Source organism: Athalia rosae, chromosome 4 (genome assembly GCF_917208135.1).
Source record: "Athalia rosae chromosome 4, iyAthRosa1.1, whole genome shotgun sequence".
NCBI lineage: Eukaryota > Metazoa > Arthropoda > Insecta > Hymenoptera > Athaliidae > Athalia > Athalia rosae.
This window is the reverse complement of record NC_064029.1, coordinates 14599968-14615096: the sequence shown is the minus strand read 5'-3', so window position 1 is coordinate 14615096 and position 15129 is coordinate 14599968. Positions and strand designations below refer to the sequence as shown.

The 15129-nt window shown below is 47.7% G+C and overlaps 2 protein-coding genes across 18 annotated transcripts in view; one reads left to right on the top strand and one right to left on the bottom strand.

Annotated features, from left to right (window-relative positions):
- LOC125500698 overlaps positions 1-12508 on the bottom strand; it is a 28781-nt gene extending 16273 nt beyond the window's left edge. The window contains exon 1 of the mRNA XM_048654362.1: positions 12473-12508. Coding sequence (XP_048510319.1) covers positions 12473-12493 — 21 coding nt within the window. The 5' untranslated portion in view covers positions 12494-12508. The remainder of the gene's footprint in view (positions 1-12472) is intronic.
- The window catches only part of LOC105694068 (FH1/FH2 domain-containing protein 3), a 63681-nt gene that overhangs the window by 12295 nt on the left and 36257 nt on the right, over positions 1-15129 (top strand). For 11 of the 17 annotated variants that reach the window (XM_048654319.1, XM_048654320.1, XM_048654316.1 and 8 more), the window contains exons 7-9: positions 141-381; positions 458-557; positions 641-677. In XM_048654319.1, coding sequence (XP_048510276.1) covers positions 141-381; positions 458-557; positions 641-677 — 378 coding nt within the window. Of the gene's footprint in view, positions 1-140; positions 382-457; positions 558-640; positions 678-2019; positions 2294-2343; positions 2369-2921; positions 3474-15129 lie in introns of those variants that run through there. The other 6 variants (XM_012414411.4, XM_012414412.3, XM_048654328.1 and 3 more) reach the window with 3 other exon arrangements.

The following is a 15129-nucleotide window of genomic DNA, read 5'->3' as shown; positions in this document are numbered from 1 at the left end:
CTCGTCGCGACGTCCGACCCCCGAAAATTTTGTTCCGCGGCTCTGCCTCCCTACCTACCGCCCTCCCTACCGCCCCGGAAGGAGGCGATCGATTCGCCGTTAATCTCACGTCTCCTTTGCGTCGTTGAACTTTGTCGCAGGTCGAGAACCCTCCGGATCCTCCCGACAGCTACGGCGGACGAAATTCCCCCTACGACAACGTGAACGTCAAGTCGATATCCCAATCGCCACCCTGCAGAAGGTCGCCACCGAGAAAACGTCCTTCGACGCTTCCCCTGTTCATCGGTAACCACACGAACATCGACGACCTATTGGGCGCCCCTTCGACCCCCAGGCACAGTCCGTTAGCCTCGCGAATGACGAGAAACGACCGCTGCAAAGGTGATTACGCCTGACAACCGCATTGGAAATTGAAGAAAAAAAAAATATTGACTCTTTCTCGTTGGATTTTTTTCAGAATCTTCCGAAGAGAGTTCCGAGTGCGAGGAAATAGACGCTGATCAAGTCATCATTCACGACAGCACGCCCCAAATTCCGATAATACGCCGGAGGAATAGGTGAATTTTTTCTTCCATCTAACGGCTACGTTAATTACATATCGTCGTCGTAAATTTCATGGCAAAAATTTTACTCTTCACAGGGATTCGGACAGACCTCAACCGGACGGCTACATACCGGTGAGTGAAACGAAATTTTATAATCGAATGCTAAATAGCGGACTCGTTTTACGATCGAACGCGGAATATGCCGAATATGAGAAGGCGAAGAAAAGGAAAGAAAAAATTCAAATAAAACGAAGCGTAGCGGAAACGTTGATGAGAACGCGATAGTTTGAGACCCGATCTAAAGTTCAAGCTCCTCGCCGTTTGTCGCGACGTAAAAAAGTACGTGGCGAACGATTGGCGAACGCGTCGTTAAAGTGGTGCGAAATTCTCTCCTTTGTAAATGGGTAATTCTACCGTTTGGCGAACGAGTCGTATACAGGACCGCAAGGGTGCAATTCCGTACACAACAAAAACCCCCATAGAAATACGTGACCCGCAGCAGAGTACCGCGCCGAGTCGAGTATCCCCCGTGTCGCGTCGCAACCCTCGTTATTGTGCTGTGAAAAAGTAATCGGTCGCCTCGCGGGCGACCGGGCTTCCCTTCGAAGTGCATCTACGTGCCTATTGTGTGTTTCCCACGGTGTTCGCGGCGATTTGCAATAACGCGGGGGTGGATCCGTGACTTATAACGTCATATGGTCCGCCGCTTAATCGCATCTACGTTTCCGCAGCTGCGATCGAACTTGTGCTCGCAGCGCGATCGCACACTGCATTTTCAGAGGGGAATTCTCCCCCCCCCCCCCCCCCCACCCCTGGCGTGTGATTTCTTAGGAATCAAGCGTTCGTTCCAACGGGGGTTGAAAATATCGATCCGAATGGTTGACATTCGAGCGGAGTTGGAAGTTTTTCGATCTGGTATTAATACCAGTGCGCACTTCGGCGGGTTGCCGGAGAAATCGTGTGTGTACGACGCGTCCGACCGTCGAGGTCATTCGGGTAAACAAAATCAGTGTCGCTCTCGTTGCGAGCGTTAGCCGACCGGAGACACGCGCCCAGATCGTGGATAGTTTGTTTCCGATTAGTGAAAAGAAAATTATTCACATAAATTATGGCGTTCTAGAATTTTTAATGGTTTCTCCGGAGCTGCGTCCACACGGTGAAAGGTTCGACTTCTGACCCTTTAAATGTGAGCGAATCTTCTCCGTTCGTGCGGTGCGACGACGACGAAGATGAAAAGAAAAAAAAAAAAGAGTTTCTTTTTCCTCGAATGAGAAATATCCGGCCGATCCTGCGCTCGTAAAATCGTACCCCGGGTCCGATCGGACGGGCTGCCGTATCCCCGTGAATAATAAAAAGAGCGCAAATCTGGAATCGTATTTTGAAAGTAGCGACCGAAAGGCGTGAGGGAACGATTGCCGGCGCCTCCGTTAGGAGGCTCTGCACCGGGCGTCGACAGGTGTCCGACGTGGGTCTCAGTGTCGCGGCGGACGCGCGCGAGGACCGAAGTAGGCATGCCGCATGCCGCTTGCAATTTTAATGTCCGCGTGTTCGCATTTTTTTTTCGTACCGTCGTCGCGTTCCGCGGGTCCAGGCGTCATCCGGTGATACGTCGGAGGGGGATTCGATAAATGCCTCGTTTAAACATTCGCATAAATTTTTCTCAGTTTCGTACCGAGGACACACCGAGGGATATCCCATACCGTCGTATCTTCGAGTGGGAAACGCACTCGACTTGTGCCCGCCGAGCGGTAAATATTTATATTTCGGCATTGATGTCTCCGGTGCGGTTGCGGCAGAGACCGTTCGTAGTTCATTGCCAAAAGGTGATTCGAATGTACCGGAATAAATATTATCCAATCGTATCGTAGAGTTTCGCGCGGTATTTTTCGCAAAGTTTTTGTTTTTCTCGATCGAATTTCGGATCGTTGCATCGCTTTTCTTTCTTCGATTCCTCGCCCTTTCGGAATCGGGAATGGAGGATCGGTGAACTTCTCTCGTGGATTCGGAGAGAAAGAGGCGTTTTTTTTTTTTTGGAAACAAGAGTCCCGGAAATTCCCGGCTAACAAAGAAGATTTTCATTTTCTTCGCATCCTGCGAGTCTTTGTTTCGCGATCGGTTCGAAATTATTTCGGTGTCGGGTAATTAACGACGTTACCGCGCGCGAACCGATCTTTCTTAACGATCTTATCGCGTCGCTGTATATTCGACATGTCGGGATCCCCGTGTATCGTTGAAATAAAAACTCATCAAGCATCACTTTACCCCGTACCGATCTTCTATTCGTTGCCGATTCTCGATTCTTTGCCGCCGTGTAATTCCCCCCCCAGACCCCGAAGGCTAAGTCGGACGCAATTTATAACTTCCTTACAATTACAGGCACCGAGTTTTAATTAACGAAGAGAATATCGTACGCTTATATAAATGTATATATATATATACAGTCTCGAGGATAAAAGGATTAAATGAGAAAAAAAGTTGGTTGAAAAACAAGAAAGGAATAAAAGTAATAAAAAAAAACAAATAAAAAATAGAAAAAGAAAAATCATCAAAACAGTGTATCGTGCGGTGAACCGGTTATCCTATACATCACAATTCATCTTTGGTTACCGTTTTCGACTCAACAAGTGACACTATACCGCAGACGTGCCACTAAACTCCTGGGTACGAAGATCGGAAATACGTCTCCGAATATCTATATATATATATATATATATATATATACTTCTCGATCGTGAACAATCGCAGGGGTAGAGGAGTAAAATGCTTTCGCTAACGTGTCGTGTTCAGTATCTGAACGACGTGGACCCGTTTGCCTACGCAAGTTCTTATCCCGAGCCACCCCGACCTCCGGTTCACACGTTTAGCGCAACTTTACCGCTGATCAACCAGCTAGCCGCGGTCCACAGACTGCTGAGGGCGCCCCATAGGGTAAGTTTATTTTCAACCCCTCAAAAATTATCACGTCCTCCTCCGGGGGGGTGATTTTTTTTTTAAATTTTTATCGCGATTATCCGGCGAGGCGATAAAAACGAGGCGCGCCACTACTTCCCGATCTCATCGGAGCAACGGCAACGGGACCAGATATATTTCGTCTGGATAACAGGAACCGCACGATGCTTATTATTATTATATATATGTATATACCTCTGCGTGCATGTGTAATACATGTGCGCGCTCGGTTAGAGAGCTGGGAGAGGTAAATTTATGTCAGTCCGGTACCACCGCTGCTGTTGCTGCCGCTGCCGCTGCTTTTGCTGCTGTATTTTTCATCTCGACGCAAACACATTCGTACCTGTACATATGTATATATATATATCGTACAGGTGCACGCACGAAACCTACACCACCTATACAAACGTATGGATACGCTCATCCGTTTTTCTCCCGTACATTCCGAGCGATCGTCTCATTATTCGTTGGAATATCGGTTACCGCCAGCGCGTTCGCCTTCAACGTCTGCAAATCGTTCATCGCATCTACCGCACCTTCGCCGTTATACAGACACACAATATCGTCGACGATGCGGTACGCGGTAGGTACCGAGCAACCGGCGCATCGCGATCTCTCGATCGTTTCGCGATGGTTTCGAAGATCGAATGGTTTTTTCTCTTCGACGTTGCGGAGGGTGCGAGGATCGAAAAGGGTCGGGGATGGGGGGGGGGGGGGGGGGGTAGCGAATCTCTCGTCTTTTCGGGAGAGGTCAAAGTTCGCGCGGTCGATTCGAAGAATATTTTTATCGAGATTATCCGCGGCGTAGAACCCACGGGACGACAGGCTTTCGGTAAAACGGATCTAGGAACGCGGGGTGTAACGTAAATATAGACGCGAGTGTTACCCGGTGCACGTTGTACTCTATCTCTCGTGCAGTGCGTATAACTCGCGAATTCCGCGTGCGTCCGGACGGAGCGAAGCTCGATCGTTGCACGCGAGTGACCCAATTATGCCTTTTGCCGTAACTCGCGAGTTCATGCATATAATTACATATATGTATATACATAGATCGCTGCTTACGCTGCGTACGGTGGTGGTGTAACGCTTTCCAGGGGAACTTGATCCCCCCCCCCTCCCCCGATGCGTTTTCTTTGACTCGAATTCAACCAAACGAATGCGTAGGGGGGACTTACTCGCGCTCTCCGTTGTAACGTTGAAAATCGACCGACTAACCGGATACCCACTCGCGTTACACTCCTGCACCTCGTGTCCCTCGAATTCGCGGTTTCCGCAAGAAATTGTCACGAACGACGGAGAGCGGGGAGTCGGGAGGGCGGCTCGATTCCAACGGACTTAATAACCCGTCGTGAACGATCGCCGACCGAATCTATATCATTACCCGTGACTTCTTCCATTTGAACCAGAATTAACGGGCTACCAGGATTCCCGCGATACATTTACTCCCTCGGTAATAAATCATGTTGAATTATCAACGGTTCGACCGAATCAGTGTCGGAAGACACTGTTATTAGCCGGCGAGATGTGCGTCTCTCGCGCGTATACCTACGAGCGGAACGACGCGGGTATTTGCGTACACCGCGCGATTCCGGAGCTAGAAAATGGTTTTTTTTTTCTAACGGCCGTGGGGCGATACCGGACGATGCGTTTCGTGCACCTTTCGAGTCGAAGAATGCCGGGCTTCCATAAACATCGGAAATCTCGAAGGACCTCGCGACCGCTTCGGTGTTTGAAACATTCTCCCATACCAACCGGAGATCGAGCGCAAAGGCGTCTCTCGCGCCTCGAATCGGATCGCCGATAAAATTATTCACGTTGTACATCGGAGCGGTGGTCGAGGATGAATGGGGAATATCGTGGTCGCGGAGGGTTATTTTACACCCTCGTGGGCTCGGAGCGCGCCCTCGTTTTCTCGGTGCTCGCGGTGGAGCGAAGGAGGGGTAGGGCCGACAGGGCCGACGTGTATCGCCCACGATCTCTTTGTCCGGGAGAGACGACGACTGCCCGGCGTAGGGTAGGGGGGGGGCGGCGGTGTCGGGGCGCAAAAGTTACCTCGTGGACCGTCATCCACCTCGCGAGGTCCTCACCCACCTCGCTCTCAGCTGCGGTACGACCGGGTCGCCGCCCATTCCTCCGTTTCATCTCCCCCCCCCCTCTCGCTTCTCGTACCTCGCTTCTCGCTCCGCCGACCCTTTGCCCGCGCGTAGCTGCTGCTGCTGCTGCCGCCGCCGCGAGTCTCTTTGTTGCATTCCGTCTCGAATGCAACCGGCGCGGGCGACTACTACTACTACGGCACGGCGGCTTCGCTACAATCGAGGAGTTGCGGTACGATCCGGCTCTCCGCCTCGCTTTTTCAAATGTCCAACGATGTTCGCTCCTTAAAGGTGTTGTTCCCGTCGCCGTATCGCCCTCGTTGTAATAAAAAAAACGAAAAAAAACGAAAAAAACGAAAAAAAACAAAAAAAAAAAACAAGGACCGACTCACTTCTCGTTCGATTCCAACGTACGTACCTGGGGGATTGCTTTACCCGCGAAAGTGCGTGTACAGTCGATTTCGGAAATCATATTCCAGCTGCGTTTTGGGAAAATGGAAGAGCGCGCGTGCCCTTGATCGGATCATTACCATTGATACGTACGCTTGGGTTAGGAGGAAATACGAAGGGGATAGAGAGAGGTTCTGGTATTTCGGGAGATCGCTTATTAATATTCATATAACCCGGCGTAAGATTGGGATACAGGTCTGGGGCGCGTGCAACGTTCGAATACCTCAAATTACATAGGTAGCCCGTACCTCTGCACGGGCAGGTATTTTCAGCCGGGTCCTTGGGCCCGATTTAATATTCATGAATATCTTTGGCGAACGTGTTTATGGATGTGTTGTACGAAAGGATCAACGCGCCGGTTCAACGACCCCCTGTCCCTATAACGTGTCATACGTTGAGGAGTAAAGCTCATTTCCGGAAATACAATGATCGTCCGTATCCCCAATATCCGGGGCTTTTCGAACCTCTCCCCCCAACGTCACGATGAGAAATAGGATGAAAGTTCGCGAAGCTTCGATCCTCGGTATACCTACCTACCTACCTACCTACCTACCCACCTATCCACCTACCTTCAACTTTTCACGACTAGCGTATTTTCTTCTATGACCGTGGCGCGCATTTCTTCGAGTTGTAAAAATAACGATGCAAGAAAAAAAAAAGTTCGCCGGGATTGAAAGGTATTGACGTCACGGCCAATAAAATCACGTTAATGCTTCGATTCACATCTGGTTCTCAGCCGGCTCGAATCTCTCTCTCTCTCTCTCTCGAGTGTATATCGCGAATGCCGACATGACCTCGCGCTTGATTGGAGAATCGAGACCCCGTTCGACGAGCAGCTGATTGGCAATGAAAAAAAAAAAAAAAATTTTATTCAAGAATCACCCGGTGCGGTAATAAACGGTTTTTTTTTCTTTTTTTTTCTATCTCGTATCGCCGCCGTTTCCGCCTACCGACTATAATATCATCGCGTTGTAATTAGCGATAGAATTCCCATGGATACGTGTGGAAATTTATTCCGTCATAGGAATCAATTTTTATTTTCAAACGTTCAATTATATTACCAAAGTTTCACTCCACACGTATGTATATCGATCGGATAGTGTGTAGTTTGAAAAGATAAACTTTCGCCGAGTGTATCGTGTCCAAAAATAAAAACACGTGTTCAAATTTGTAAACGTAAATTTTATGGGGTGCGGTGGTGGTGGCGGTGGTGGTACAGCGGGCGGCATGCGTCGCTAACTCGAAACATTCTCGACGACAGTTTTGAATGGCGTTTGAGCATTAGAAAAATTCAGACGTAATGGACGTTCGACGACGTGTGCGATATAATGTCCGCGACGGTCGTCACCAATTATTTTTCAAGTTTTTCCCAGTCAATTGATCCCAGCTGCAGCAGCTGAACGAAGAATTTCTCGCACGTGGTATCGTGAATTTTATTCCCGTAACGAGTAGGGGAGACCGGGGCAAGTTGGAGACGTTAAGCTTCAAGTGCGGTTTTTTAATCGATTGTAAGCGAATTTCAAAATCTTTTGGTATTTTTCAAAAGTATGAGATGTTAGCTATTAAAAAAAAAATTGACATTGAATTCGATCATTCACAAACTACGTAATTTCCATTTTTCCGAAATTCTGCAAATTCGTCAACTTGCCCCGACCACGGGGCAAGATGGCGAACCTACCGGGGCAAGTTGACGAATATTAGATTTTGGTTTAATGGGCCTAAAAAAATACTTTTTTCGTCAAAATATACTTCAGTTTATTTAAATCCATAAAAGATATGAAAATACAAATACGCATAGTTTATGTAGTTTAGCTTAGATATACATATAGTGATAATTAACACTGGTCGCAAACGAACTGAGCTGCTCCTTCGACATTAGAACATGCCAACATTGAATGGTGAATAAATTTATTCATTTATTTATTTATCGAATTATTCAATGAGCTGCACAATCGTATGTAGCCTAAATATCAATTAACTAAACAACATGCAAAGATCTCGATAAGGACGATCCGTCAACTTGCCCCCACCATCTTGCCCCATTTGCTACTATTTGCAAAAAAAGAACCCCACAAAAAGTACATTGGTGAAAATTCGGAGATTCTATGATCTCTAGGATCTATATGCGTATAGATATAAAGTATTAATTCACAAGTCCGATCTTGCTTATCTGTAGTTGTCTACAACTATTTTCTTGAGCTCCAAATGTTACTTCGCACACGTCTGAAACCACAATGCCTCCGTAAAAAAGCCGGATGACCTTGCCACGCTAGCTACATCACAAATATTATTGCGTAGAAGAGTGTTTAACACTTTTTGATAACTTACCCGGCGCTATCTGTCAAAATATTCTAAAAACAATCAATTCGTCATCTTGCCCCAGCCTCCAACTTGCCCCGGCTTCCCCTATACAAGGAAATCGAAGGCAGGAAGATTTCACGGTGTCGCATTGAAACGAAAAGTCTTAGCCGATTTTCAGAACTCTCTTTGATATTCGATCGTCGTTATCTTCGGCAATATTTTTTATCGTCCCAGATGCACAAAATTGAATTTAACGTCAGGCCCGTTGCAGCTGCGGATATACATTGTTTATTTGTCTCTTATCTAATCAAAGGTTATCTACACATTCAAAGATTTTATATTCGCAGACGGCGATTATCGCTTCGATCGCTTCGAACACGCGTTAGACATTAATAACGCTCCAACTTTTCGTTCGTAATTTTTGTACGTAATATTAATTGAAACTAGAGCGTTGATCTCCAACACATCTTACGTATCATAGAGAGTAAATTATTAGAACAGGTTTCCAGACGTTCGCGTAATATCGGCGTAGCGAAACGTACGAAAGTGAGTGAAGTAGCAAAGTGTATATAATATACATCGCTGTTTCACATCGGTAGTAGAGAGAAAATTTTCCCGTCCTCGTTGATTCCGGCATTAAAAATTGTTGGAAACTTCCTCAGAATCTTCGGGGTCTCTCAATTACGAGTCTCTCGGCTCTCGCGTATACATAAATTCCATGCATATCTTATCCATTTTCGCAGTTCTTTCTGAATCCATTTTCGTCAAGTCTGTAGCCGAGTCTAGCCGACGCGAAGGTAGGAGCTTCGCAGGTAAATACCGTCATCCGTTCTCTTTTTGCTCCGAGTTAATTTGTAAGGCTCTCTAAGAGCTGAAGGCGGCCCCCGGTAGTCGGACCGTTCTTCCAGAGCCAGCGGCAACGTCCATCCGACTAAGAAAATATCCGTCTTACGTCCACGTACGTACGTACGTACGTAACTACCTGCGACGCGTAGGGTTTGTGCGGCGCAACGTCGTGCAGCGATCGAAGATCTCCACGGTGGAATCGCTTTGGACGTGTGTAATATAGGTGTAGGTATTTCCACTCCGTTATGATTCGATATCCAAATAGCTAGGCTGGTGCAGGTCTTACGTACGTACGTACGTACGCTACACCGGTGTATATGAACGCTCATTATTCCTCCGAGCGTAAGTTTATACCCGGGAATATCCGATCCTTAGAATATATATATATATATATCTTCTCGTAACAGTTGAAGGATGAGTTTACCTCGGGTTACAACGGGATTTCCTGCAGGGAGAGACGCGCACCGGTAAGCTACGAGGTGTAACGCGATGTGCAGCGTTGTAAGGGTTGACTTCGAAGTTCGTTCGGATGTTTTTTTTTTTTTTTTTTTTTGCCCCCGATCGAATGAAAAACGGTGAAAAATTATTCGCACCATGGTGAACCGAATCGACGGTCGCGTATCGGTTACGAGATCGTCGGCGATCCGAGGAAGTTTTGTAATAATTTTCGCTTCGTTAAATCGATAATGAAAATACGATACGCCCTTTTCCGCGTTTGTCGTAGCAGGTGCCATCTCGACAACTCGATCGTCCGGCGTTTGTGCCGTTTATTCTTTCGTCATCGGCGATGAGAAAGAGGAGAGCGGAAAATAAAAAAAAAAAACAAATAAGACGAAGAATACGGTGGAAAGATCGTCGTACCCGCGGTCACGGTTGAACGAGCCGAGTTCTAAAGTGACGGGGGATGTACGGAGTAGTTTGGGATTTTTTCTATTTAGAAAATATTTTCATACCATTCGTCCGGAATCCCATCGCGTATCCAATTTTCCGGGGATCAACTTTCGGGATCGAATCTTAGAAAATCACAAAATTGAAACACGAGTACCCCACAGCACCCATCGCGAGATACCACCCCGATCCGCTGTATCCCGCGACGAGTTTTCCCCGATAAGGAATCGAAATTTCTTTCGGCTGACCGATACCCCGTTCGCCTAACGCGCGCGCGTTTAAATTCACTCATCTCTTGCAATCTTGCCGCAATTAGAGACGGGTTGTGCAGGGAAACTATCGATGATTTAGCGAGGCCGGCCACCGCGAATAATGGTCAGAAACCACCGAATTAATCCTTAGCGGCAAGGATAGCGGGGGGGGGGGGGGGGGGGGCTATAAACTTTAACACAGGTACGCCGTGCATTATATAGCGCCGGTGTACGTGTGCGAGGAGATTTCCATATAATATATACCGAACAACCGGCTCTCTCGCGTCGGCCGGTAAACTAACCATTTCGCGAGCATTGTGAAACCGGACCTCTTCTTCTTCCATTATATGAATGAACGCCATTGTTGTCGGGAACTGATACCGCGTTGGCTTAGCGGTAGAGCGATACCTCCCCAATGTATTTTTTTTTTTCTTTCTTTCTTTTCCCCACCTTTTTCATTTTTGTCTCTTTCTTCTTCCGCGTCGGACTGCAACCTATAATTTTATCGAACGTTTTCTCGGGCAGAGATCGAGGGCGTCGACAATGAAAAGAAGCACAATGCGAACTGATTGGCGCTGCCAACTCCTCTCGTTCTCCTCTTTACAGTCGTCTTTTCATCCTACCCGTACACCGGCGACTCGAAACTGTTTTACATTCTCACACGCCTTCGAATCTATATTTTTTCCACCAGCGGGAAAATCGAGCGTTTGAAAATTTTTAATAGCTTCCCGTTGACCCCGTACAGAGTGCGACGGTAACGCTGAGCTGGTCGTTCGCGGGACGACCGAATGTGAATCTCTTTGACCCCCCTGCCCCCTGCCCCCTCCCCCTCCATCCTACGTAGGATACGAGAACCGTCGACTTTGCCGTTGAATCTCCATCCCCCGTAACTGTAAATACCATAAAGTGAATAGCGGAGATATACCGGAGGCTGACTATAACGGGGCAGTTGACCGCGGAAAGGTGGGCGCGCAGAGAGCACAGAGAATCCGACGGGCGCAAGTTCGAATGGCAGCTGGTTAGATTCGGGTCAGGTTGTTCTAGTTCACGGCTTTCTCATGGAATAATATGGAGCGATGCAGAGGACGGTTAGCGGCGATTTATTCCTTCAACAATGAGAGAGACGGGCGCCGCGCGGCGGTGGCGGTGGTGGCGGCGGTGGCGTAAAAATTCCCTCGTACGGATTCCGGAGCGCGGTACCCTCCCACGTTATCTTCGATGATTGAAAAAATGGACAGATATGTTCCCCCGTTCCCGGACGAGATCGGAGCGCGTCGGTCAATTTTCCGAACACGATCACAGAGCCGCGACCCGCACGTTAAAGGCCTCTCGTCCGTCCCGCTAATCCTCCGTCCTCGGTGCACCAGGGTCAAATTGCATTTGATAGGCTACTGTATCGGGGATTAAGTTGGGGGCCGGTTAAGGTTACGTGACACTCTATACGCGTCTCTTACTTAACTATTTATGCGGCGACACGAGGAGGCGACGATTTTTAAGCTATTCACCGTTTGGGATTCCTTTGACGTAGCTTGGTTCGTTTTCGTCCCGGTAGCTACTCCGACCCTTTTTACACCTCGGATTGCATGTATTGCGCGTGCATCGCGAGATGTATAATGATACACGTGATCCGTGTCGCGGTCCGATATGTATTCATGTAGTCATGGGATTCAAATCTCCATTATACGGACGTGTGCGCGACTCAAACAATTTCGGATCCGTACGCCGCACTTTTTTTTCTTGTTGTCATTACTATATCGCGCTAGAACGGTGCAAGCGACGATGTATACCGATGCATATCGATCCCAAAACTTCTGGATAACTTTTAATACGAATGCCTACAACGCTGTCTCTAACAATAACAGGGGCTTCGGGATTTCATTCGCGGTATTACTCGCCTTTTCCCTTACCTTTTATTATACGTATACCTTATTCAATTTTTCCTTTTTTTCGATCCCCGGCAGACCGCGGTATCCGAAGAACTGAATGGAGAAAAAAAAAAAAAAAAAAAGGTTGGAAGGTCGCGTTGAAAGAATAAATAAATCGATTACGTAAAGTATTTAATAAATTTCTCATTACTGTTAAAAAAAAAAAAAAAAAAGAAAAAGAAACAAAACAAATGGCGACAAAAAAATCAAATCTCGTTACTCACCTGCGTAACATCGTCTTTCATTTATGAGGACGTTCGACGTCGGCAGCCTTCGCTTCGTAGTGGGAAGTTGAAAAATTTTCACGACGATAATCGTGAGGACGGAACGCTACTGTCGGATGTCCATGAAATTACATCACACAAGCGTCATTTCAACGCAACGGTGGTCGTAATTATTTTTTCCACACACTCTTGCGACGCTCGTTACGAGCCGATAGCGTTACGTTCGACGGACAGATGAAGAAGTTATTGAAAAACGTAGACGTCGATTAAATTCAATTTAACATCGACCGCCGCGGTAGCTGCGTTGCAGTACCGGGCAACGATAATTATTACTTCATCATTGGCGAGTGGAATATACATCGCTCTTCCCACTCTCTCTCTCCACTACTATTTTATTTCATCTACAGTCAAACACGCCTCTGTATACGTGGTACACATAACGTGCGAGTACATGCGTTAGTTTATTCCCGCAACTAATCGGGCGATACGCGTCCACCCCATCTCCTCGAAGTTGAGCGTGGGCGAGACAACTATTAAATGTGTAGCGCATCGAAAGCCGAGGGGGGGAGGGGGGGTGGGTGGTCCTCTCTACGCATCCGTGGGAAATCCGTGGGTCATGCCCCGTAGAAAAAAACAAAAAAAAAAAAAAAGAAGAAAAAGAAATAATTTAAAACAATGTTCCAAGTGTCCGGACCGTCCGGTGGACAAAAACCGTACCGGTGTTCCTCCGCGTTGTACATTGTACGTTGGGGGTGGTTTCGCGATATATTTACGCAACAGAATTGGACCCTCCGGCGAACCCTGACCCGATGTAATCCTGCCCTCCTCGCCCTCCCCCCCTTCCCTCCCCCGTATTCGAACTGATGAACGAGGAACTAAATTCCCATCTGGTCCTACGGTTCAACGACTGACAACCCCTCGCCCCGGTACCACCACCCCCACCTACCAAATACCCAACAGAGTAAACATATGGGGACTATTGGCAAATTTATGTCCGGCGATTCGCAGAGGGTTACATCGCTCGTCTACGTGTGTGCATATATTATACCCTCTGCAAAGGCTACTGTATATATATTGTATATTCCACCCATACGGAAACGAGCGATAACGTACATGTAACAGCGTTTACACGGGTGTACGACGGATAAATCTCCACGGTAGAGATACAACGTCGAGTGGAATCTATATACGTGCAATTTGACCCGTATGACGTTCGCGGATCGACGGCAACGATACGGTCGGTTGTACGGAGTTCGAAACAGAAATTATCGAAAAACTCGTCGATCGAAAAAATAGCTGTCGTCGTTGTTACGGTCGTAGACGAGATTGGGGTTTGGAAGAAAGAGATTTCGATGCGGCGAGAACGGGCTGTCGATATAATATCGCCTCTTGGTTCGCGTAGGCATATTGTTTGCCGTGAGAGCGAGTTGAACGTAGAGTATGAGAGGTTGGTCGCCCTATCGTACAATCTCTGCATACGTTGAACGTAGCCTATTGTTTAGCCAGAGGGGAAGGCACAAGGCGAGGGATTCTTGGCGTACGTTGTGTACCGCACAGCCTCGAGAGAGAGAGAGAGAGAGAGAGAGAGAGCACCAGACTCCGTCGTACACGTCGCACACCTACAGAAGACGTGGCCTAAGTTTTACCGTCGATTTCATACGGCCGAGAGTATGACTCGCGGTACACACCGTCTCCTCGTGCCTTCAACGACGTGTGGCTTACAGACAAAGGTGGATAACCCCGGCCGCGGTATAACGTACTTTATATATTCTTCAAACGGAATTATATCACGCGAATGACGGAGGTATACCGGGCAACGATCTGCCTACGCCCGTTTATAAAGTACACGTATAAATTGACTCTTTTTCAGACTCCCTCTCTCTCTCTCTCTGTGTGCGAGTGTGTGCTTCGATATCTTTGAGATCGTGGGACGTTCGTCGGTCAGTTTGAACTGTGACCTTCAGCCTTGGCTCACTTTCGTGTACTCGGATGCGAACGGAGTAGTATCGACGAGATTCGGTCGAACGGCCACGAGTCATTCGATAGGACGGAGGAGAGGAAGAGGGAATCTCGGAGATCGGGAAGACCCGGGGAACGTGTATACATATATATAGATAGGCGATCGGAAAGATAGGAAATATAGATCGCGGGGCGGAGGAACGGAGGGAGGCGAAGAAAAGACGGGGGGCCAGCGTCTCGTACGATCTCGGGTTTATAAGTCTCTCTCTCTCTCTCTCTCTCTCTCTCTCTTTCTCTGTACTCGGTGCACCTCGAGTCACCGAGTTTTCGTACACACGTACTTACGTACATACGTACGTACGTACCGCGTGTATCTCGAAGAAACACGTTTGCCCGGCCGCTGCGCCATCCTTTCGTGATTCTCTCTTCCGTTCCAGCTGACTGCCGCCCACGCAGAAATAAAAACACCGTCGCTGATTTATTTCATACAATGGACAACTGCGCCGCGTCGCTCGGACGCCTCGCTCGGTTTGTATTATAGACGTTGCGCCGTAGGAACTGCAAGGTCTACGGTATGTAACGCAAAAGAAACGTACACGTTACCGCCGCGTGTATAATACACGTAATTGAACTTAAACTTTCCCCCCGCGACGTTATTACGAAAACACCGTTCTATTTTTAAATCCGATGAAAATCCG